The following is a 25,137-nucleotide window of genomic DNA, read 5'->3' on the forward strand; positions in this document are numbered from 1 at the left end:
CTACCTGTAATATTTAAGCGAAGAGAAATAATGATTGTGTTGAATGAATGAGAAACTGGATGAGCTGTTTTCCGGACACCATATTTAAATGAGGTAGAAAATCCGTTTCAGATCTTAACATGGAAACACGAGACCGTAAAACGGTTTCCGAAATTCGGTTTTCGTCTTTCGGGAGATATGTTAGAACTGCAGCGTGTCTGCAAATACACGTAATTTGCATCGTCCGCCATATTGTTGTTTGGCAAACAAATTCCCATCGGTCTGCATGTGACAAAGAATTGCAGACTGATTTCTTTTTTTTTTCTTTATTGTGATTTCATTCCCCTGCCCCATAGGGGCAGGGGAGGGCTGTCAGCAGCACAATCCGCCGCTCTTCAGCCGAGTGACACGACAACTAAAACAAGAATAAAATAATACAGACATAAGGAGATAAAAAAGGGGAACATAAAACAGAGTAAGGGGAGAAAATGGAGGTAAAAATACACTGACATGTAGACGTTCATTGGGGACAGTTAAAAAAGTCACCAGAAAGTTAAAAAACACAGTTGGCGATTCTTAAAACACAGAGAAGACACTGGATGCGCATGCACAGGTTAAAAGTTGGCCACAGTATTAAAAACACTCCGAAACAACACACTTAAAACCCAATTGGAGCACACACGACGAAGAATGAAACTACCAGGTGGGACCTGCCGAGGGAAAGGTCAGAGAGGATGGAAAAGGAGGGGAGAGCATGGGGCAGCTGGGGAAGCGGCGGGATGAAGAGAGGAGGGGCAACCGTGGGTTCACGAAGAGGCAGGAGACATATGGGGCGGGAGAGGAAAAGGGAAGACAGGCCAGGAGGGAGCAGAGACACTGAAAGGGGCACAAGAGATGGAGGGGGAGTAGGAGGGGAAATCCGCTCAGAAGGAGGGAGGGGGAGGAGAGGGAGCCCTGAGGAGGAGGCAGGAAGAGGGGGTTAGAGTTGGTAGGAAGGGTAGATGTCAGGGCGAAGCGCATCATCCGGGAGGGGTAGACGGTGGAAGTTGTGTTGGCAAAGGAGATGGAGGGTGTGGAGATGGAGAGAGGGAGGGACCCAACGGTAAAGGCGCGGCAACTGGTTGGGAGTGGAGAGGAAGGGAGACACCAGGGGGGTGAGGGGGATCAAGGCGGCGGACAATATATAGTGTGCGGATGTGTTCAAGGAAAAGGAGAAGGTGGGGGAAGGGGATAATTTCTTGTTTTGAACTTTATGTCCATATATGATGTAATAGGCTGATGAGGGAGCGGAATTGAAAAGTATTTTCTTATCGTGTTCTAGTCACATTTCCTAGCAGCCGTGTTGTAGTTTGGCAAGAAACGAAATATGAGCATCTATGGCTGGGACGATCAGATAGTTGAAGTTCAACATCCAGGTAGTATAGAGATCACTGGATTATGCTCTCCCCGAGTCCTCGGAAAGTGGCACCACCTCGGCAGATGCGGTGTCCCAGAGGGGTAGTGAGCGCACGTGGAAGCGACCGCTAACCCCGCCCTTGCCCAGCGGGCGCAGTTCCAAGTCGCCTGCGATCAGTCCGTGCTTTCGCTGTTACAAACTCGGCCAGAGCTTGCTTCGTACGCTCCAGCGCGCGGCAGGGCAGCACTAGGCGCCTACCTGCCGCCGACCCGGATAACTGGCGCTCCCGGAAAAACAACCCGCCCCGCCCCAGCGTGGGAGAACAGGCGAGCTGGAAGGCTTAAATCGCCCGTTCTTCCGCGGTAACTTTACTCTCTCGCAGTTCCGATCTCAGAGATATATCTCGCGCTTCCTCCCCAACGCGTTAACCGCAAGCGGAGCATTACGGTAAGAGCTCCTGTGACCTCGATTTCGTTTCTCCGGGTAGAACTTCGCCTCAGTCATCAGCACAAAAACAATAACAAGGTCTCGCCAAAGCTCTCTACTCTGAACAGTTGCAGTCAGAAGTCGTCAAATCTCATCCCAAGTAAACAGACACAGCAAGAGAAACAGAAAATACACCACAATTACACCACAAGATTATAGTTAAACTTTAGCTACTTGAGTCAACGTATAAGGGAAACTACTCTGATGGAAATAACACAACACCAAGAAATAATTCTGCAACATAAACTAAAGTTAGTAGGCGTGTTTAGCCGACCGGAGTGGCCGAGCGGTTCTAGGCGCGTCAGTCTGGAACCGCGAGACCGCTACGGTCGCAGGTTCGAATCCTGCCTCGGGCATGGATGTGTGTGATGTCCTTAGGTTAGTTAGGTTTAAGTAGTTATAAGTTCTAGGGGACTGATGACCTCAGATGTTAAGTCCTATAGTACTCAGAGCCATGTGAACCATTTAAGCGTGTTTATCGGAAAGATGACGTGCATTCAAATTTCGCACCAGTCGCCTAAGTGTGGCGCTAGTACAGGGTGTTCAGAAAAGGACTTACTGATTTCACAATTAAATATCTCGAAAACAAAGATCGATAGAGGAATGCAGTAAACGGTATGTTTATTGTGAAAGCTGTAAGAAGTTTATACGGCAGTTTGAAATAATAGTTACAAAAGCTACTAATAGATGGCGCTGTAATCGCCATACGTAATGCCTAGTATAAATAGTGTTCCGAAGCCCAGAGCGATCATTTCCACTATTGAAACGTGAAAGGAGGTTAGCGTACCGAAGGAAGAGATTAAAACCATGTACTCCATTGAACAACGCGTTTTTCTGGTGCTAGAGTACCACGGGTTAGAAGATAGTCCTACGGCAACAAGGCGAAGTTTCCAAGCACGGTTTAATGTTCCAAAAGGACCCGATGCGAAAACCATTCGTACGCTCTTCGCAAAATTTCAACGAACAGGCAGCGCAACTGATGATGTAGTGGGGCATGTTGGCCGCAAGCAAACCGCAGTTACGCCTGAAAATATCACCACAGTTTCTGGAATTATTCAGCGAAATCCAATGTCATCCGTCCGTAGCATTGCATTTGGGACTGGTTTGAAGCATTCCAGCACGCAGAAAATACTGAGAAAGAGCCTACACATGTCTCAATTCAAAATTCAAACGCACCAGGCCATACCCGTACGAGCTGTGCAACAAAGGGGTGCCTTTGCTAATCAGATGCTCACAATGAATGATATGGAAGGATTTGATGTTGGCTGGTTTACAGATGAAGCACACTTCCACCTGAATGGATACGTGAATAAGCAGAACTGGCGATTTTGGGGTTCCGAAAAGCCATATTGGTGTGAAGCGAAACCCATGCATTCTCCTAAAGTTACTGTGTGGGCTGCAGTATGCAGCACAGGCATTATTGGCCTTTTTTTTCATTCGAGAAACGGTCACTGGTGCACGTTACGTTGCAATTTTGGAACAATTTGTCGCCTCACAGCAAGCGTTAGAGGATCGACCAGGTACTGAGTCGTTTATGCTAGATGGAGCCCGACCACATCGGACCGAACAAGTGTTTCTTGAGGAATACTTCGGGAATCGAGTCATTGCTATGGAATATCCCAAATTTACTGGTGCAGGCATGGATTGGCCTCCATATTCGCCGGATTTGACTCCCTGTGACTTTTTTTTGTGGGGCACAGTGAAAGACATGGTCTACCCGAAGCATCCCGCCACGCTGGACGAGCTCGAATCGGCGATCTCTGTGGCATGTGAATCCATTTCGGTTGAGACACTACGAAATGTGATGGCGAATTTCATTCTTTGTTTGTGCCACCTCTGTGGTGCCAATGGTGAACATTTTGAAAACATTGTGATGTGATTGTTTGCAAAGATTGTTTCCATACGATTATTTCACTTATGTATGCTGATATGAGCTGTACAGAGTACAGCGGCATCTGTTAGCAGCTTTTGTAACTGCTGTATAAACTTCTTACAGCTTTCACAATAAACATACCGTTTACTGCATTCCTCTATCGATCTTTGTTTTCGAGATATTTAATTTTGAAATCAGGGAGCCCTTTTCTGGACACCCTGTAGCTCCACTATGGGGAAGCAAATCAGATTCGCTTTACATACACCCAACAATTGTCGTGGGAGTTAGTTACCTTCGAGATTGACATGATGAGTTGATGTTAATCAACAATGGCTTTAAGGCGACGAAGATGGCATTATCAGTACCACACTGAGTTTGAACGAGGTTGTGCAATGGGGACGTTCCTTCTGCGATAGTCCTAAGTTCTAGGGGACAGATGACCTCAGATGTTAAGTCCCATAGTGCTCAGAGCCATTTGAAAAATATTTCCAAATTCGCGTTGGTGCCAATCTGCAGTGCAGCGGATGTACGGTGATGACAACGGGAGACTACCGTATACACTAGTTGGAGGCAAATGAAGTCTTACGCACTGCACGTGCACGCGTACAGTAAGCCACGGTACATGGCAACAGGGACATCATTGTCTCAGCAACTAGTTGTTATACCATGTGTTTGTTGCTAGTTTCTGTCGGCATTGTTATTAAAATACCACTGGCCGCTTTTCATACTGTCTGCAATAACGCAATATTCAAACAGTGCAGATCTTACGAATGAAAATTACTCTTTTCTTTAAAGGGTTATTTAAAAAAATTTACGAAAAAATGTAGCATTGCTGTTATGCCTCATTGATGTTTTCATTTTTTACTCGCTTATTAGTGGAAAATAATAAAAAACACCTGTTATTACCGAGACCAAACAAATACTGAAAAATACGGGTTATTCAAAAAATGGCTCTGAGCACTATGCGACTTAATTTCTGAGGTCATCAGTCGCCTAGAATTTAGAACTAATTAAACCTAACTAACCTAAGGACATTACACGCATCCATGCCCGAGGCAGGATTCGAACCTGCGACCGTGGCGGTCGCTCGGCTCCAGACTGTAGCGCCCAGAACCGCACGGCCACTGCGGCCGGCTACGGGTTATTCAGAATTGAAATACCAGTGTCGGTTCTTAAAGGGATGGTTTTCCCCGTCACTAGTACGTGTAATGATGTAGTCTTCCCACTATACTATAAACGCAGAATACGAACAATTTCGTCACTTGCTGTCCTTCCTGGAGTTGCAATTGTAATAACGAGCATCGTAAACTGGAGTACGGGTGATGAGGCAGGAGGAAGCGGTCATCGTCCGTCAAGCGCAGCGGCCCGCCGCACACCTGTGTGTCCAGCCTGCCCCGAGGCCCTCCCAATGCCATTAGTGTTTGGGAGTTTGAGGGCAGGCCGGCGCGGCGCGTTTGTTTCGGCACAGTGTGTCGGCTGCCCTAGGGACGGCTCCCGCCGGGACCCAGACATTTCATTCCAAGAGGCCGGCACATTCCATTAATTGAATTGCCGCGCCACGCGCAGCCGCTGCCGCCCCCGCCGCCTCCTGCCCGTTTGGCGATAAATAAAAGAAGCGGCCTCCGCCCCCGCCGCCCCCCGTCGCCCCCGCGGCGACAGCCACTCCGGCAGCGAGCGCCTCTTCACGGCCAGCTGCGACCCACTCCTCGCCGGGCCCTCCTCCACTCTGTTTAGACGCCGAGCGTTTCCTGATAACAACATTTTCGCGGACGCGATACGGATCTCCCGTTTCCCACTGACCACGTCTTTGCAGGGCGTATGTTGTTCACTCTTGAGGTAGACGGAAGTTCATATCGCAGTGTCGATAGAAGCCGTCTCGCGGCAAATCGGCTGCGAAACTGGAAACTTTTATTTTGTCTCGGCGACTCAGAGCTGTATCTTACCGCCGTACGGAACTTCAGCATGTGTATACGCCCCTCTCTTAGTGGCATACCTCCATGGAAAAACGAGTGACATGTGCGTCCAGGATGGTTCAGATGGCTCTAGGCGCTATGCGACTTAACATCTGAAGTCATCAGTCCCCTAGACTTAGAACTACTTAAACATGGAACATCACACACATCCATGCCCGAGGCAGGATTCGAACCTGCGACCGTAGCAGCCGTGTGGTTCCGAACTGAAGCGCCTAGAACCGCACGGCCACCGCGGCCGGCGTCCAGGATGGGACCACCTGGGGATCCTAAGCTCAAGGGGAAAATACAGGGTGGGCACAATAAGACTGGCCCGTAAAGTACACTCAAAGACAAAGAAAGACGCACCACGTAGGAATTATCGGAATGGTCTGGAAATCAGTAAATGTGATGTACATGTAAAGACTAACAATTGCTTACAGCGTCAGAAAAATGGGATGAGTTATTCAAGAGAAGGAGCATCACAAACTGAGCAGGTCACTTACGTATTGGTCCACCTCTGGCTCATATTCAAGCCGTGTTCGGCTTGGCGTAGGCACATGTTCAAATGTTTGTGAATACTTAAGAGACCAAACTGCTGAGGTCGTCGGTCCCTAGACTTGCACACTACTTAAAGTAAATTAACCAAACTTGTGTTAAGAATAAAAGTACACATACCCATGCCCGAGGGTGGACTTCAACCTCCGGCGGGAACGGCCGCGCAGTCCGAAACATGGTACCTCAAACCGCACGAGAGGCCGGCCGCGGTGGCCGAGCGGTTCTAGGCGCTTCAGTCCGGAACCGCGCGACTGCTACGGTCGCAGTTTCGAATCCTGCTTCGGGCATGGATGTGTGTGATGTTCTTAGGTTACTGACATAGTGTATGGCCCTCCCCTAAAGCCCGCATCTCGTGGTCGTGCGGTAGCGTTCTCGCTTCCCACGCCCGGGTTCCCGGGTTCGATTCCCGGCGGGGTCAGGGATTTTCTCTGCCTCGTGATGGCTGGGTGTTGTGTGCTGTCCTTAGGTTAGTTAGGTTTAAGTAGTTCTCAGTTCTAGGGGACTGATGACCATAGAAGTTAAGTCCCATAGTGCTCAGAGCCATTTGAACCATTTGAACCTCCCCTGAACAGCCGCCAATTTCGCAAACTGGAAGCTACATCATAGTTGTTATCGTCACAGTCCAACACGTGTTACACTGTGATGAGATTCAGTAATGATAAGAAATTTAAGTTTTTCTGGATAGTAATATAATATGTGCATTATTAAAGAAATAAAGATATTTATTGAGAATTGAAAGCAGCGCCAGCAATAGAAAACAAAACAAAAACTTGATGTTCTTTAAGGGCAATAAGGGCAAATTTTCATTAACTAATTCACTTATTATAATACGTTTACTTGAGGGAAACAGCAGAGCAAACATACAATGTGAAAACAATGGTCTTGAATCTGTCATGTCGGTAGTAAAGCCACGGATGCAGTCGAATAAAATTCTAAGTTCTAGGGGACTGATGACCTCAGATGTTAAGTCCCATAGTGCTCAGAGCCAGTTGAACAATTTGAACCGCACGGCCACTCCACGCGACGGCATAGACAGAGAGTTGTTTGATATCCTCACGAAGGACATCGTGCTAAATTCTGTCCAGTTGCTGCATTAAATCGTCAAAATACAGTGCTGATTGAAGGGACCTGACCACGATGCTCCTAACATTCTCAGTTGGGGAGAGATCCGGGGACTTTGCTGCCCAAGGTATGGTTCAGCAAACACGAAGACAAGCAGTAGAAACTCTCGATTACTTAAACATAGGCTCAGGGTGGCTCGCCCTGAAAGGCAACAAAACGGGTCGTAGAATATCGCCGATGTACCGTTGAGCTGTAATGATGCCGAGGTTAAAAAGCTATGAAAAAGAATGGCACCACCTCTCCTGGTTGTCTGGTAACTCTAGACACGTCTTCTATCTGGAATATCACTGACTGGAGCAGAACTGTCTTCAGTGTTGAGTCCCGCTTCGAAATGAACCGCGATGACCAGCGAAGACATGTCTGCAGACGCCCAGGCCAGTGGTGGGATACCAACCTGACTATCGCCTGCCATACGAATCGACAACCCGGAGTGATTGCCTGGGACGCCCTTTTTTTTCCTTACTAGGACCCCTTTGGCTATCATCCGCAGCACGCTGACAGCAGTGCAATGTCTCGACGATATTCTATGCCCAGTTTGGTTGCTCTCAATGGCAAACCAAACCGAGCTTACATTTAGGCAAGATAATGCACGCAGCGAAAGTTTTTACTTTTTTCTTTGTGATTGCCAAACCTTACCTTGGCGAAGAAGGTCGCCGGATCTCTCACCAATTGAGAACATTTGGAACATTGTGGGCAGGATCCTTCAACCAGCTCGGGATTGGGACGATCTGACGCACCAATTGGACAAAATTTCGCACCGTGTCTCTCATGAGAACATCCAACAACTCTTATCAGTCAGTGCCAAGCCTAATAACTGCTTGTACAAGGAGCACCCAATTTGTGAAGCTGTTTTTCTTGAATAAGTCATCCTATTTTTCTGAATGATGGAACGGAGCTATTATACTTGCACGTCCGCATGACCACATCATGAATGAGGTATCAAAAAAATGGTTCAAATGGCTCTGAGCACTATGGGACTTAACTTCTGAGGTCATCAGTCGCCTAGAACTTAGAACTAATTAAACCCAACTAACCTAAGGACATCACACACACATCCATGCCCGAAGCCGGATTCGAACCTGCGACCGTAGCGGTCGCTCGGTTCCAGACTGTAGCGCCTAGAACCACACGGCCACTCCGGCCGGCCAATGAGGTTTCCCGATATGTTCAGGTATCATCACGGACCATCCAATGTGTATAGAACGAATGGCGTACCACTCGTATGTAACACAGTGTAAGAATAGTGGTCGTGGATCCCAACCAACAGGGACTGGGCAAGAATGTCACACCTAATCAATGACAGCTTGTTTCAAATCTGCCAGGAAGTGCTGCGGTCAGCAAATCCAAGTCCATCTCAACCTGTTTTCGAGGGAACGCAACGGATAGATCTCAGTGCCACGAACATTTGGAGTCGCGTATCCCAGCCACTGGCAGTGCTCGCAGCAGCACAAAAAGCTGCACGTCTTCGGTGCACCATACAATATAGAACACTGAAAGGTGGATGTACTGCCGGTTTGGAGGACAACAAACATTAATCACAATAACTCCAAGACCCTGCTAGTATTTCGTCAACCTTCGGCAGAGGAAGTAGCTGGTAAAGCAAAGATTCCGTCTCATTATCGATATTCCTCAAGCAATGAACTGTTTTGAGCATCAGGAACACGTGCTTATTTATTAGTTTGGTCAGGGAATGTAATGACGACTTTCTGTAGCACGGAGACGAAGGCGTCACCTTTGCGTAAACAGATATTTTCTCATACAACGTGGGATGAGCTGGCTCTATACTGTGGGTAATGAGTTCTCCATTACCCCCTGAAGTATTTTTATGTGCAAGTCTTACTGATCCTTCGTCACTCCTCCCATCACCGAAATAGCCGACAGACGCTACACAAAAGTAACTGCAGGTACTTTCAGGCAAATATTTCCGCTAATGTTTTTGCTGGTGGTTTTGTGAAACCCAAATTTTACCGAAGTATTCTACAAGGCTATTTATTGACCTCAGCACACAGTAAGCGTACTTTACACACAACTCCCGTGAATCAAAAAGCAAGTGAGTGGTGAAGACTAATATAATGGAGGTCTCCGAGTAGGAACAATTAAGTTTTTCACGGCGATCACGCTGTATTTTTCTAGCTTTCGGATACTCACCTCTCCTGTACAGTCGAAGTACAGCAATATGCACTATTTTTGTCAAAATCGTCAAATTCCGTAATTTCCGTTTTTATTTATCTCTCTTTCTCGGAGAGTCAAAACACATGCTCACCTCTAGAGATTCTGGCGATGTTACAGCAGTGTTAACACTGAATATAGTCGATTCGCAAATACACTCGGTGCAGAATACCGTGGCCGGTAGATGCACAGATGGCAGGACACACACAAGGAGAGCAGTAGTGGTGGAGGTTGTGGGAAGATGCTGTAGGGTTGGGTTGTTTGAGGAAGGAGACCAGAAAGCGAGGTTAAAAAAAAGTGGCTCTGAGCACTATGGGACTTAAAATCTGAGGTCATCAGTCCCCTAAAACTTAGAACTACTTAAACCTAAATAACCTAAGGACAACACACACATCCATGCCCGAGGCAGGATTCGAACCTGCGACCGTAGCGGTCGCGCGGTTCCAGACTGAAGCGCCTAGAAGCGCTTGGCCACTCCGGCCGTCAACAGCGAGGTCATAGGTCTCATCAGATTATGGAAGGACGGGGAAGGAAGTCGGCCGTGCCCTTCAAAAGGAACCATTCCTGTCATTTGCCTGGAGCGATTTAGGGAAGTCACGGAAAACCTAACTCAGGATGGCCGGTCGCAGGGTTGAACCGGATTTCGGGAAGGGAAATCAATAGATGACGCAATAAACAGAGCACTACAAATAATATACAACACACCTGCAAAATACATTCTAGCCATCATGATAGATATCTCGGGCGCATTCGACAAGCGATGGTGGCCGGCTTAGTTCAAAAGGCTCAGACACCTGCAGGTACCGGAGTCTCTATATAATAGCTTTGTAGACTATTGCTTAGACAGAACGGTCGTTTGGCACATGGATAACCAGAAAGTAATCAAATGTATTACAAAAGGCTGTCCATAAGGGTCAATCTGCGGCCCCATCTTCTGAGACATAATGATAGAGCCGCCCCTGCAGCTATTCGAGGAGCACAATACGACAGATGGAGTTGTCGCCTATGCTGATGACCTGCTTGTGGCAGTGTCAGCTAATAACCGTGCCCAGCTAGAAGACAGATCCAATGAAACACTTCGAACAATCACCCAATGGTGCACAAACAACAAGCTCAGGGTAGCAGAAAATAAAACAACCTACACATTGCTAAAGGGTATCCTGCATAGGAAGCCAATAGTCAAAAACGGGGACACAAACATAAGAAGATCAATAGTCACACGCTACCTAGAAGTATACATAGACGAACGATTGAACTTCTATGAACACATACGAATTTTCAAAGACAAAGCAGAAAAAATACTACATAAACTGGCAAGGCTAAATTCGGAACAATATAGGCTACCACTGTCAGTTATACGGACATACCATTGCGCTCTATTCGAGTCAGTACTACGCTTTGCAGCCAGCATGTGGGCCCACAGAACTGTCGTACGTCGTGGGCAAAGAGGCGTCCTGCTTCGAGTAACAGGGGCTTTCAACACAACATCAGTCGATGCACGGTGTGTTGTGATGGGAATCTTTCCGATAGCTATAAGCATCAGGTACAGTGCGGCAATGTACTGGCCTCAGATGGGGAGACTGGACCATGTTCGGCAGATCACTGGTGTACCGTATGAGACAACACGTCAACTCAAAGCATCACGAGTGGATACCTGGCAGAGCGAGTGGGCCAACAGCGATAAGGGCCGACGAGTCTACAACTTCTTCCCCGATATCAGGGAGCGACTAAAATGAAAGCATGTCGATCCCAGCCGCGGTATGGTACATTTTCACACGGGACACGGACCTTATCCCACGCACCTGAGCCGCGTGAGTCTGCAACAGACTACTAGATGCACATGTGGGGAAGAAGGTTCCCCAGAACACATAGCCCTTTTCTGCGGGCATCGCACAAACATGAGACACACATTACATGTCAACCACCTGAACACTCAGAACGAACTGAACGCAACACTACGCGACCCGGGCCGGTGCACTAAACTCAACACACTGACTGACGAAACTTCTAGGACCCTGGATACAGAGTACCTACCCAGCAGACCCTATAGAAGGCAACTCGGTGGATGTAGACAGCAGGGTGCCCATGGGGTGGACAACATGACTGACACCTAGGGACAAGAAGGTACGGGTACTGATCCTAGTAACGATTCAGATATCGAGGCGTCTCACGTTGATGACCTATAGTGGCAATCTGCGTGACAGCACAAATGGTCCGGAAAAACCAATACCACGTGCATGAACTTACACAAACACACACACATCAATAAACAAGCAGCACCACAACTGTATATAGGTAAACATTAAGTAGCACCCCATGTCCTGCAATCGAGAAGGAACTTAAAGTTGGGTGCCCATCCCAGGAACCTACGCCTCCTGGTGAGCAGCGACACACTGCCTGGATGGAAGGATCTTAATTGTGCTCCCTCTTAGCTGAGCCCAACCCGACGGATCCATTAATGTAGATGGGGGAAACCACCGTCCAGGCTGGGTTGCTCGCAGAATCGGGAGGTGCATATCCTTCTTGTGCACGTCTCCCTCGTTCATATCCATTTCTTCCATATCCCTCCTGGTCAATGTTATCCCATCAACGGTAAATATATATAAAGAATCGAGAATGGCAACCAAGTACACTTGAAAAGCCCAAAAAGAGGTGCACGTGTCACGACATATGCAAATCAACTGCACCACAATTGTACAAATGTAAAGAATAAGTTGCATCACCCTGTGAAGACACGGGGTGCCTTTTGTTTGTCTTTCCTTGGCACTATGTTAGTTTAAGTATGGTAGATATAGAAAGGGAACTGTGAGTGGCGGCCAACGACTTGGTCATTCCAAGACTCTGACTGCCACCCACGCATAAGTTGGCTTCTCATTCTATACACTTTCCTATCTTCTGCTTAAATTCTTCTTAAATACCAAATTCATTTCTTTTTCTCTTTCCTGTTTCTGTTATGTTATTTGTAATGTTACATAAATGCTACACAACAAGGAAAAATAACTGAACATATATAAAGCAATAGAGCCCGCCTCCATGTGGCGGGGCACGGGCAACGGTATGAGTGGGCACGGGAGTCGGGGTGGTGTCTCACTAGCCACTCCGGACCTCGAACCCAGTCACAGCGGCCAAGTGGCATATAACGACCCACCATAAAGAATCAGAGGGTGGGTCAGGAAACACAAGCAACAAGTGAAAAAAAGTCCATAGATTGCTTCATTACTATCTACGGAACGACAACACGTCACAGCAGCAACTATGTATGGGCTACTACAGTGCTGTACAGAGTATTAATATTATTGTTGTTGTTGTTAGAGTGATTGTATGCAAAGCATTAATAGCCCGAAGTCTTCTGGTTTCTCCCAGTTGGGAAGTAAGTAGTGCAATAATCAAGTGATTTACGAACAGTGAATACAGTGGACACGTCTGAACTTGTTTGATTTTCAGTGTGGTTGCAGTGTGCAGGTCAAGCAAGTACCACAATGGAGCAAGTGGCGCCGGCCACTGTGGCCGAGCGGTTCTAGGCGCTTCAGTCCGGAACCGCGCTCCTGCTATGGTCCTAGGTTCGAATCCTGCCTCAGGCATGGATGTGTGTGATGTCCTCAGGTTACTTAGGTTTAAGTAGTTCTAAGTCTAGGGGAATGATGACCTCAGATGTTAAGTCCCATAGTGCTTCGAGCCATTTGAACCATTTTGAGCAAGTGGCACAGGGGAAATATGGTTCGTATCAAGTGTCTATCATCACTGTGGATGGTTAGTTTTCTTATCTCAGAAGGAGTTGTGGGCTGCACTTGCGACGTACCACAAATTTCCTTATCATTCATCATACACAACTCCCCCCTATACACGCTCGTAAAGTAAGTATCATTCATCTTTCATCATCTTAAAAATAAAAGTATCCAAGGAAAGACTTTCATTTTAATGTTTAGTTAGGTGCTAAAGTTGGTGATCATGTGGGTGAGGGGGCTGGAGTAACAGACGGCAGAGATTGGGAGGGGGGGGGGGGGAGGGAGGGGAAGGTCAATGTCTGACTGGTCTAAGAATGGCTGTAAAGCACTGGTGTATTTTACGGCCATGTCTCATGGACAAATAAAATGCTTAAAATGGGTCACCGTTTTGCCGCACCCTGTACCTAGGATAACGAATGGTCTCATAAATGAATTGTTCTGTCATGTCTCGTGTCCTCTTTATGCCACGTAATTAGATTTGTTGTGACACAAACGAGCTCGTGGTGAACTAAGATATTAACAAAGGCCAGTCCCGGAGGCCAGTTCTGTGGTTTCGGCAGAAGTTAGCCGCGGCGCACACAAGTGCACGCGACGTTAAGAAAAGGGGAAAGCGCGCAGTCAGTGATTGCCGGAAGCGATAAGGCGGGCCGGCGCCGTGTTTATACTGGGACCGGCGGAGGCGGCGGCGCTTTACGACGCGCAGCAACAGATGAAACAAGATCGGCCGCCGCGCCGCCCTCCATAACAAGCCCCCGGGGGCGGCGCGGGCGGCGGGGGCGGCGCGGGCGGCGGTCGTTGTCTTTACGACTGGCGCGGGCCGGCGCGCCGCGCCGCGGTTATATGGGGGCAATCGTGGCTCCGCGGCGGCAGTGGGACTACCCCAGGGCGGCCGCACGTCCCCAGCAAACACACTGGCGGCACTGCGCTAAGCGCAGGTGCCCGCGTCCACGTCCACAACACCGACGTGGACACTTAGCACGGGCGCCAATAAACGTCGAGATGACTTTGTACGTAGGCAGTTCTGCGAGTATCCATGTCAGAGGTGACATGAAACTAACATAGGCTACCGTAAGTAAGTGTAGACTATGGTACACTACTGGCCATTAAAAATGCTGCACCAAGAAGAAATGTAGATGATAAACGGGTATTCATTGCACAAATATAGTATACTAGAACTGACATGTGATTACATTTTCACGCAATTTGGGTGCATAGATCCTGAAAAATCAGTACCCAGAACAACCACCTCTGGCCGTAATAACGGCCTTGATACGCCTGGGCATTGAGTCAAACAGAGCTTGGACGGCGTGTACAGGTACAGCTGCCCATGCAGCTTCAACACGACACCACAGTTCATCAAGAGTAGTGAGTGGCGCATTGTGACGAGCCAGTTACTCGGCCACCATTGACCAGAGGTTTTCAAATGGTGAGAGATCTGGAGAATGTGCTGGCCAGGGCAGCAGTCGAACATTTTCTGTATCCAGAAGGGCCCGTACAGGACCTGCAATATGCGGCCGTGCATTATCCTGCTGAAATGTATGGTTTCTCAGGGATCGAAGGAAGGGTAGAGCCACGGGTCGTAACACATCTGAAATGTAACGTCCACTGTTCAAAGTGCCGTCAGTGCGAACAAGAGACGACCGAGACGTGCAACCAATGGCACCCCATATCATCACGCCGGGTGATATGCCAGTATGGTGATGACGAATACACGCTTCCAATGTACGTTCACCGCGATGTCGCCAAACACGGATGTGACCATCATGATGCTGTAAACAGAACCTGTATTCATCCGAAAAAATGACGTTTCCCCATTCGTGAACCCAGGTTCGTCGTTGAGTACACCATCGCAGGCGCTCCTGCCTGTGATGCAGCGTCAAGGGTAGCCGCAGCCATGGTCTCCGAGCTGATAGTCCACGTTGCTGCAAACGTCGTCGAACTGTTCGTGAAGATGGTTGTTGTCTTGCAAACGTCCCCATCTCCTGACTCAGGGATCGAGAAGTGGCTGCACTATCCGTTACAGCCATGTGGATGCCTTTCATCTCGACTGCTAGTGATACGAGGCCGTTGGGATGCAGCAAGGCGTTCCGTGTTACCCTCCTGAACCCACCGATTCCATATTCTGCTTACAGTCACTGGATCTCGACCAACGCGAGCAGCAATGCCGCGATACGATGAACCGCAATCGCGATAGGCTACAATCCGACCTTTATCAGAGTCGGAAACATGATGGTACGCCATGCAGCGCCAGTCAACTGTTGTCTGTGTAGGAGAAATCGGTTGGAAACTTTCCTCATGTCAGCAGGTTGCGGGTGTCGCCACCGGTGCCAACCTTGTGTGGATGCTCTGAAAAGGTAATCATTTACATATCACAGCATCTTCTTCCTGTCGGTTAAATTTCGCGACAGTAGCACGTCATCTTCGTGGTGTAGCAATTTTAATGGCCAGTGGTGTAGATTTCCTAGTAGCTTTGGTCAGTTAAGATCGCAACCGCGTTACATGTACGTTGGGTGTGTTGCATACGTACCGGACGTTACCTCATTTCGACCCCTTTGCGTATGCGATTAGTGTCTTATTAGTTGCCCATAGAAAGCGGAACTGATGAAACGTTTAAAGTGGTGGTCGTCAAACTTTTTTGTTCAAGAGCCAATACTGACATCCTGGGGCATCGCGCCGTGCCGCGTACGTTCCGTTTTTATATTAATTGGTAACCTACATAAGTTTCTATGTTATGAGCCACCATGAGACTAGACGTGTTAAGGTAGCAGCCGGCCCCAAACAGTAGTCGTTAAAAGACGGCATCCTTTGGAACGCTTAGCGTCTACTGTTCTCTGTTTCATATCCCTGCCACTCTGACCGATCCCAAAGTATTGTTGTTGCCTGACGAAGTTTTGTTGTGCTCTCTGTGAGAAGGGATGATAACAGTAACTCTACTTATATTGAAATTTAGTATTTTATCCATCCTCATCAATGGTAGTCGTATATAACAACATAATAAGCAACCATTTGCATAAATGAATTTTAATTTCTTTGCCGATTTCGAGCACTTAATGCCATACTTTAGAAGGTTATACCTATCGCATTATTTGCGAGAGCCAACAATAAGATGCGTACAGCAAAATGCCACGGTCATGTGTGTATATAGACCCTATAAACCATATAACCATTTTACTGTATGCATCTTATTGTTGGCGCCTGCAAATAATGCGATACGTATAATCTTCTGAAGAAAGGCACCAGTGCCCGAAACCGGTAAGGAAATTAAATTTCTTTTGCGCATCAGTTTGCTTACTATTTCGTTATATTTAAATGCGCTATTGAATGTGAGAAGCGACCACAAATGTTTATTAAGTGTTGAGAACGTCATTATTCTTCTAATACTTGCACTGTATTACTGCACCCTTAATTTAATTTCATTTCATCATTTCATTTCATTTCATCTCATTTCAAAATGTGTGTGTCTCGAACGTGCATTGACGAATCCGTGTACTGTCGTGTTAACATTTATGCACTAGCAGTGGACCGGTACGTGTCGTGCACGCACGCCAGTTGTCAATACTGGAAGACAAACAATAAAACATTCCCCGTGTCACATCTCTATCCTCGATCTGGCTACGCTACTCACCCCTCTGCAACTCAGGAAAGCGGCCGACTTTACTTAGCTCACGGCCAAATTCGCCAACGCCATTTAAAAGTAAGTACATCAATAAATATAAGTGTATCTACAAGTAGTTTGTTTGTTACTGAGCAGGAAAACTACTGTTTTCAGAAACTTTTAACATCAATGGACGTTTTTGGATTCGGCTGTTATTTGCTAGATGACAACCGTGGGTTGCAGTAACAGTTGCGGCCTTGGGGGCTGCAGTTTGACAACCACTGGTCTATACACTGATTGAGGACATGTAAATGGCTGCATAATCTACGAAACATTTTTGCTGTACACAGTTATCTTTCAGTGCATTACTTTAAAATGAACAGCATTTAAAGCAAAACTGAAATTTTCGGACCGTAACTTGGGTGAGCGTAGCTCTGTTTGTCGGGCATCAGAACGCCATTTTTAAAACTAATTTTTAATTGCTTTTTTGTATTGTATTCTGTCGCAACTTCATAGCTATTATGTTAGCATCCCCAAAAACTAAAAAAGGAATTGACTTATGCTGCTAAGATACGACGATGGTGTTCTCACTTGAGCTGGACTTCATACGGAAACAACATTTCCTTTTGTTGGTGACTGTGAGAAAACGTATGTACGAGAGAGTACCAAACATTTCGAGACTAGCTTTGTAACCAGTGGTGGCCGATGATTATATCCTAATGTGTTACAGCACACTGTAAATATGGCACTAACATTATGGCATTTGTCTTCGAATGTGAGTTATAAATCACAGTAAAATTTCGGCATTTCTATTCGATTGCGTGGTGATAGCCAAACAAAATAAACGAAAACATGTCTTGTAGCGCTCTCTCCGTGATAATTGGAAACCACCGTATCGAGTGCTAAAAATGATTTCAGCAGTGCTATGATCCACTTCGAGAAGAGACGCAGCTGTTAGTGTTTGTGCTCTGACGTGATGTCATCCCTAGTGGCACTAATTGTGCTACAATCCTAGCAGTACTACGAAAATAACACGGGGTGTAGCAATATCTCCACAGCGCCGTCTGAGCTATAACCAAGCGACCAATGGGAAGTCAGAACTGGAAGACCAATGTAAAAGTACTATGAGACACGCGCCTTCAGGTTTATTGTTGTTTTTGGGGCGATGAAGATTTATCGCAAACACACCACCTTTGGAACGATTTCATGTAATTAAACCTCAGTTAATGACGCATCAGCGGTAAATGCCTTCAGACGATCATAACATAAATAATAATATTGTTGAACATGGTGTATCTTGAATGTTGTTCGAGACGGCGAGTTACGAAACCGAAGGGAGTAGGTTCTTGTGTTCTTCGTGTTTGTTATTGATTCTGGGATTAACAGTGACGTTTGTATTCTTCCTCGTCACAGGTATTTGGCCGTTTTATCCGAATTTGTCGCGAATTCCAAGGGTATGGTGAGACAGAAAAACTGAGAAGACTATGGTATCAAACGCTGGTTTCACCGCCAAAATTATAGATAAATTTTGCAACAGAAAACAGCGACGTATGGACTTCACGGTTCGTCACGGAATGACTACTACCTTTTGCTTTAATTCAGTTTTAGTGAATTTGTTTTTTTTTGTCACATTGAAGGACATTGGTAAAATTTTGCACGTGTTATCACTGATCGTAAAACACCAATAGATTATCGGAGAACAATCCACTGTCGGTATGTCGCATGGAACGGAGGAGGCAACCCTAACACGTGATTTAAACGTGTAGCGTGTTGCTGCCAAGTTCGTCCCCAAGCTGCTGGTCCAAAAGCAGAAGGAAAACCGCGTTGAAGTCTTCAAGAAATCCGTCTGCACACCGTGGATGACCCGTCCTTCATGTCGGGAATCATTACCGGTAACGAAACGTGGGCGTAAGGGAACGACCGTGAGACAAAGCAACAGTCTTGTTATGTATTTCGTTATTGTTCAGCCATGTTGTGTAACCTGTGGACAGTATTGCAACAAAAAATGTTGAAGCAAAAGAGTACATCTAAAAAAATGTCCTACATGTGCTAACAGTGCTCAGAAAATATAGCTGTCATCATAGTCAAATTTGGGCATGACGCTACTGAAGATACTGTATCGTCCTCCGATCTTTATTTATTTTACTTATTTACACGTCTAGTTCCGTAGAGTCAAATTGAGGAGCAAATTCCAAGATCATGGAACCTGTCAGTACATGAAATTACAATATAAAAGTGATAACAGATAAAATAAAATGCTTATGAACCCAAAAAGTCAAGCCATACGTTTAAGTAAACGTAATCAACAATATGACATCAGTTTAATTTATGAAGGAACTTCTCAACAGAATAGAAGGAGTGTCCACGAGGAAACTCTTCCGTTTCCATTTGAAAGCGCGTGGATTACTGCTAAGATTTTTGAATTGTTGTGGTAGCGTATTGAAAATGTATGCGGCAGTGTACTGCATACCTTTCTGAACAAGAGTTAAGGAAGTGTGATCCAAACGCAGATTGGATTTCAGCCTAGTATTGACTGAGTGAAAGCTGCTCACTCTTGGGAATAAGCTGATATTGTTAGCATGAAACGACAGTGAAGAATATATATATATATATATATATATATATATATATATATATAGGGAGAGAGAGAGAGAGAGAGAGAGAGAGAGAGAGAGAGAAGTCAATGTCAGAATACCCTGACTAGTGAACAGGGGTCGGCAAGAGGTTTGCGAACTTACACCTCTTATTGCCCGAAACTACCCATTTCTAAGTCAAAAATATCCTTTGGGAATGGAAGAGTTATCCCAAAATACAATACCGTTCGTCATAAGCGAATGAAAATAAGCAAAGTAGATAAATTTTCGTGTCGAACGAACACTTACTTCAGATACCATTCGAATAGTAAAAATGTTAGCATTAAGTCTTTGAACAAGATCCTGAATGTGGGCTTTCCACGACAGTTTACTATCTACCTGAACACCTAGAAATTTGAACTGTTCAGTTTCATCAATCATATGCCCATTCTATGAAATTAAAACTTCGGGTTTTGTTTAATTGTGTGTTAGAAACTGTAAAAACTGAGTCTTACTGTGATTTAGCTTTAGTTTATTTTCTACAAGCCATGAATTTATGTCATGAACTGCACTATTTGAAACAGAACCAATGTTGCACACAACATCCTTTACTACCAAGCTAGTGTCATTAGCATACCGAAATATTTTAGAATTACCTGAAATACTACAGGATATATAATTTATATAAATAAGGAACAGGAGTGGCCCCAACACTGATCCTTGGGGTACCCCTAGCCATTTGTCTGTAACCCACTCAGACCTCACATCACAGCCATTCTCAATACTGTGAATAATGACCTTTTGTTGTCTGTTGTTAAAGTAAGAGGTGAACCAATTGTGAGCTACTACTCGTATTCCGTAATGGCTCAACTTCTGGAGCAATATTTTTGTGAACAACACAATCAAACGTCTTAGTTAAATAGAAAAACATGCCTAGCGTTCGAAACCTTTTGTTTAATACATCCAGTACCTCACAGAGAAAAGAGAATTAGCGTTTACAGTTGTTAAACGACTTCTAAAGCCGAACTGCATATTTTACAGCAAATTATGTGATACAAAATGATCAACTGTCGTTACATACACAGCCTTTTCAAGACCTTTAGCAAACACTGATGGCATATATGTAGGTCTAAATTTGTCTACGTTATCCCTTTCTCCCACTTTATAAAGCGGCTTTACTACTGAGTAAGTTAATCGTTCAGGAAACTAACCATTCTTACAGGAAAAATTACAAATATGGCTAAGAGCAGGGATTACTTATCCAGCCATTTGTTTAAGGACATTCAATTTAACATTGACTCCGAACCACGAGGAAACGGCACCTTTTATATTAAAAATGTTACCATAGATGAAAGAAGTGGTGACTAACAGCTAAAAGTCCTAGGACTGACCGGGGATAGAACCATGAGTGTCTGCAAAAATTTGTGAGGAGCCGGAGTTGGGGGAAAGACTCGAAAAACGCTGCAGTTGTTTACAAATGAGTCACTTACCACAGCGATGAAAGAAACTGCTGTAACGTATAGCTATTTAATATATTTGCCAGTGGAGGTAAGATGCCAAAAATGATCTGGATAATTACCGAGGAATGAAATCGTGCAAGTCTGAAATGAAGTACCCAGATAAAGTAAGTTGTCGACACACTGATAAAATTTTGAGGAAAAAATTTTCATTCATATAATGGTACGATAATCAAAGTAATTTAAAAGAATAAGGGTGTAATGTAAATGTACTATCAAAATTGAACTCAAGAAAGATCCGAGAGAGACACGAAATACAAGACAGAGGCCCAAATTCCTTAATGCAGAGGGTTAATTTTCAATTCTGAAGTATCTTTCCTGATAGAAACTGGTGATTCTATCTTGGAGACGACTGTCACATTATCTAGTCAAATTCAATCTGACAATGAGTGCAAGTTCGGCACGTTGGTGGTTAATGAAATGAGTCAGCCGGGTTCAATAGTGATTCTTCTAGTGGTTTACCTGACTTGATATTTAGGTGAGTGTATTTTTGCGGACGATCCGGAAGAAACCATAGCGACTTTTATCAACGTAAAATGTGGCTGTTTTTCTCTTCTATTTGGTGTCGTAAATCACTAAAGAAAATTGCGTGGCTGTTCTAATGCGATTACTTTTAAACCGATAACAAACGACGAGTGCCGACGGCATCTACGATACGTGATAAGTGGTCCTCTTCATTTCTGAGTTTATCCGAAAGCACATAATTTCCGCTAAATGTGGTTCCTCACGTGAAATATCGCCATTTGGCGATTTTTTTATAAGCAGTTAATACAGAAATTATTGGACATGTGAAATGGATTCTTACGTTTCGGAAACATTAAACATTCTTCAGAGTGCAGATGTGAGAAAAAGACTGTTGTGGCGTATGTAGAACGAAATATAATCGAAATAATTACGTACGTAAGGTTTTTCTCCCATAAAATTTCTCTTGCAGGAAAAAAACGAGTTAATGACGAAAGGTAGCTGATGGACGGAAGCTATAGAGGTGTTAAATTCTCTGTCTTATGCTTTCTTTTTTGAGTGAGTGTTTGTTTTTTGCCGCTGGCGTAGGTACTGTAGGATTACATTACTTTTAGGTGGAGAGAGACATTAAATCCTGTGCGGCCATTTACTACGTATGTGAATAAGGAATGAAAGGTAAACATGGCGAAATTATTGATTTCCCGCTAAGAAGCCTCTTGACAGAAGACGAACGCAAATGAAGAACACGTTAGCAGAACTCAGATTCTGGTTTCTTTCTGTCGATGATCTTAGTACTGCAGTGAACAATTTGTTGTAGACGAAGTTTTTCCAAGCGTTTTACATGTCATTCCTTCGTAGCACATCACCAACCCTTGTGTTTTAAATATACACAGGGCTGACATCAATCAGCCTATCGACCTTGAAAACTGTGGATTCAATGCTGATATCGTTCGTTTGAGTTTATTTTGTCTACCTCTCCCACGACACCTACAACTCACCCGTTAGGGTGTTAGGGGCATAGTGGGTCATCATAGCTAACGAATTTGGCGGAAATGTCGCCAGCTGTTCCAGATTTATGCTTGTATGTTATCACTTCCCACGCTCTATATATAGTGGTGTTAAAAGTTGTCTTAAATACTCAGTATTTTTTGTAGGTAACAAGCTGTATATAGGATCTTAGGGGTATAAGTGCAGATATTTCTATTGATGACTGAGGACAGTGTGCTGAACAACATTACATGAGTATTTACTTCATTTACAGACTAATGATTATAGCTATTGTGTGTTTTTAGGTTTCTTAGTACCTACAAGTACGCATGGCACAAGTAAACCATCAATGTTTATTTTCTCCACGGCAGCAGTCAGGTATTGAAGTGTGGACGTGTGGTTGCAAAACGGTTATTCTATACCGAGTGGCGTATCCCATATCGTGGACACGTTACAACTGTGCACAAGACATCGTGCAATAAATTATGTGACGTATTTGCAGGAAGACTATTAGGCACAGAAAAAAACAACAAAGACACTGAAATGAGTACACGTTAAGGTACCAATGATCACAATATCTGTTCAAAATGGCTCTGAGCACTATAGGACTTAACAGCTATGGTCATCAGTCCCCTAGAACTTAGAACTACTTAAACCTAACTAACCTAAGGACATCACACAACACCCAGTCATCACAATATCTGTACCCTGCATGTGTTACGTTTAGCTGAAATTTCCCAATGTTTCCATAGTTTTTCTCAGACGTCACCTCCTTTCCTCCCCTACCGCCTACCTCACCCCAAGGAGTGCTAGGGGTGTGCCACTGTACTTGTTTTTCTAGATAGATTGTCATACATGTACCAAGTTTACTTCACATAACCCTAAATCATTCAGGCCTGGACAAAACTTTAAAGGCTCTCCATACCCTTCTCCACAAATAGGTTTGCTAGGTGTGTCTTTGCCACATTGCTATTACATCATGGTAGTAAGTGGCATCATTACCAAGTTTCATTGAAACTGGTCTAGGCTAACGAAAGGAATTTGTTTTCTTTCTTTTCATCATGTTTCATGTACGGTGATCACACGCATATAAATTTTAGTGAGGTACTTTTTCTTGCTCTAGGATAACAAACATAGTCAGAGTAAAGTGGTCGGCAACCGGAAGACACGCTGCCGCAATCTTTCAGCGCGAGCTGTCCCGCATATGCACGACGGATGTGCGGACGGTACAGCATTCTAGACTGCTTCCTACATGCGGCAATATGGAGTGCATTGTATGCTCGTGCGCTTTTGTGTGTGTGTGTGTGTGTGTGTGTGAGAACTAGGCTGCCTGGAATGCTTTCGTTCCTTTAAATGCTTCGATTCAGATAATTCATATATACCTTCATGACGTTTTCTAATTTATGTTGTATATGTCCCAAGATACATCTCCCTATATAACCTACACATACATGGTGTTAGCGTAATACGCACAGATATTGTGATCATTGATAACTTAACATGTTCCCACGTCAATGTCTTAGTTGTTTTTTCTCTGCGACTCCCACAAACTACTGTGTTCTGCCCGCTCGTCTAATATAGGGTGCCTAGGAAGCTGTTTTCTCGGATCGTTAGACAACAATTCAAGCAAATCGTATTAATGCCGTTTCTTACAGTAAGTTAAATTGACAATACTTAACTTCGCGTATTCACAAAGATGTGTCGCAACCAAATGACGACATGCAAATAATCAATGTCCTTCGGTATATACAATTTCATTGCGAGCAAAACAATACAATTCATGTCACTGCTGTGGCGTTTGTATGACGGCTTGTCTTCCACTTCCCTGCGGTTGGCGTGGTAGCGTTCTCGCTTCCCGAGCACGGGGTCCCGGGTTCGATTCCCAGCGGGGTCAGGGATTTTCACCTGCCTCGAGATGACTGGGTGTTTGTGTTGTCCTCATCATTTCATCATCATCCAGGAAAGTGGCGCAATTGGACTGAGCAAAGATTGGGTAATTGTACGGGCGCTGATAACCACGCTGTTGAGCGCCCCACAAACCAAACATCATCATCATCATCATCATCATCCCTGCGGTTGGGTGGTGCGGCGCTTATATTCTCTGCGTGTAGAGGCCGCTACTGTCTCGGTGTCGTCCTAGAGAGAGGTTCGTCAGCGTACTATTGGCTGACGTCATATCACAGTCCTCTCTGCTCTTCCGTTCTTGATCGTCGTGCCGGCGCTAGTCGTTATGCCGGAACACAAACTTATTACATAGTATACTACATAATGTTTCCTGCATGGTCATAACTGTGGCACAAAGTGGACTACACCTGTCAGTATAGACTGCCTCTTTTTCGTCAAAGCATTCACATTTCCATAAGTGACCTGCTGCCCAGGAGAAAATGAACATTAATTAATAGCTATAATTACAAGAGTTATTCGGAAAGTAAGGAACTATCGATCGCGAAATGGAAAATACGGTGAAAATCTGATGAAGCTTTGCACAGATGTGTTGGGAACTGTGTCTAGTACGCCCGTCGATCGCATCATGTCGCTCTTTTCAGTTCTGAGCTCACAGTGACATCATAAAGATGGCTAGAAATTAACGTCTCCCACCAAGTACGAGGGCCTGGCGAATGATTTCGCCTGAAGCTATGCAATCCACATAACATAACTGTCATGCGGTTCGTTCTACACGACAGTTCTCGGCCGCACTCTGCAGGGGCAATGAAGACGGAGCTGCAGCGTTTCGATGGGAAGTGTT

At 45.2% G+C, this 25,137-nt stretch overlaps 1 protein-coding gene across 1 annotated transcript in view; it reads right to left on the minus strand.

Annotated features, from left to right (window-relative positions):
• Positions 1–5,247: 5,247 nt before the first annotated feature.
• LOC126165760 (uncharacterized) overlaps positions 5,248–25,137 on the minus strand; it is a 45,837-nt gene continuing 25,947 nt past the window's right edge. Inside the window, exons 2-3 of the mRNA XM_049920350.1 lie at positions 13,952–14,177; positions 5,248–5,460 (exon numbers count right to left, since the gene is read on the minus strand). Coding sequence (XP_049776307.1) covers positions 5,248–5,460; positions 13,952–14,177 — 439 coding nt within the window. The remainder of the gene's footprint in view (positions 5,461–13,951; positions 14,178–25,137) is intronic.

The sequence above is a fragment of the Schistocerca cancellata genome, chromosome 1 (assembly GCF_023864275.1).
Source record: "Schistocerca cancellata isolate TAMUIC-IGC-003103 chromosome 1, iqSchCanc2.1, whole genome shotgun sequence".
Taxonomy (NCBI): Eukaryota; Metazoa; Arthropoda; class Insecta; order Orthoptera; family Acrididae; genus Schistocerca; species Schistocerca cancellata.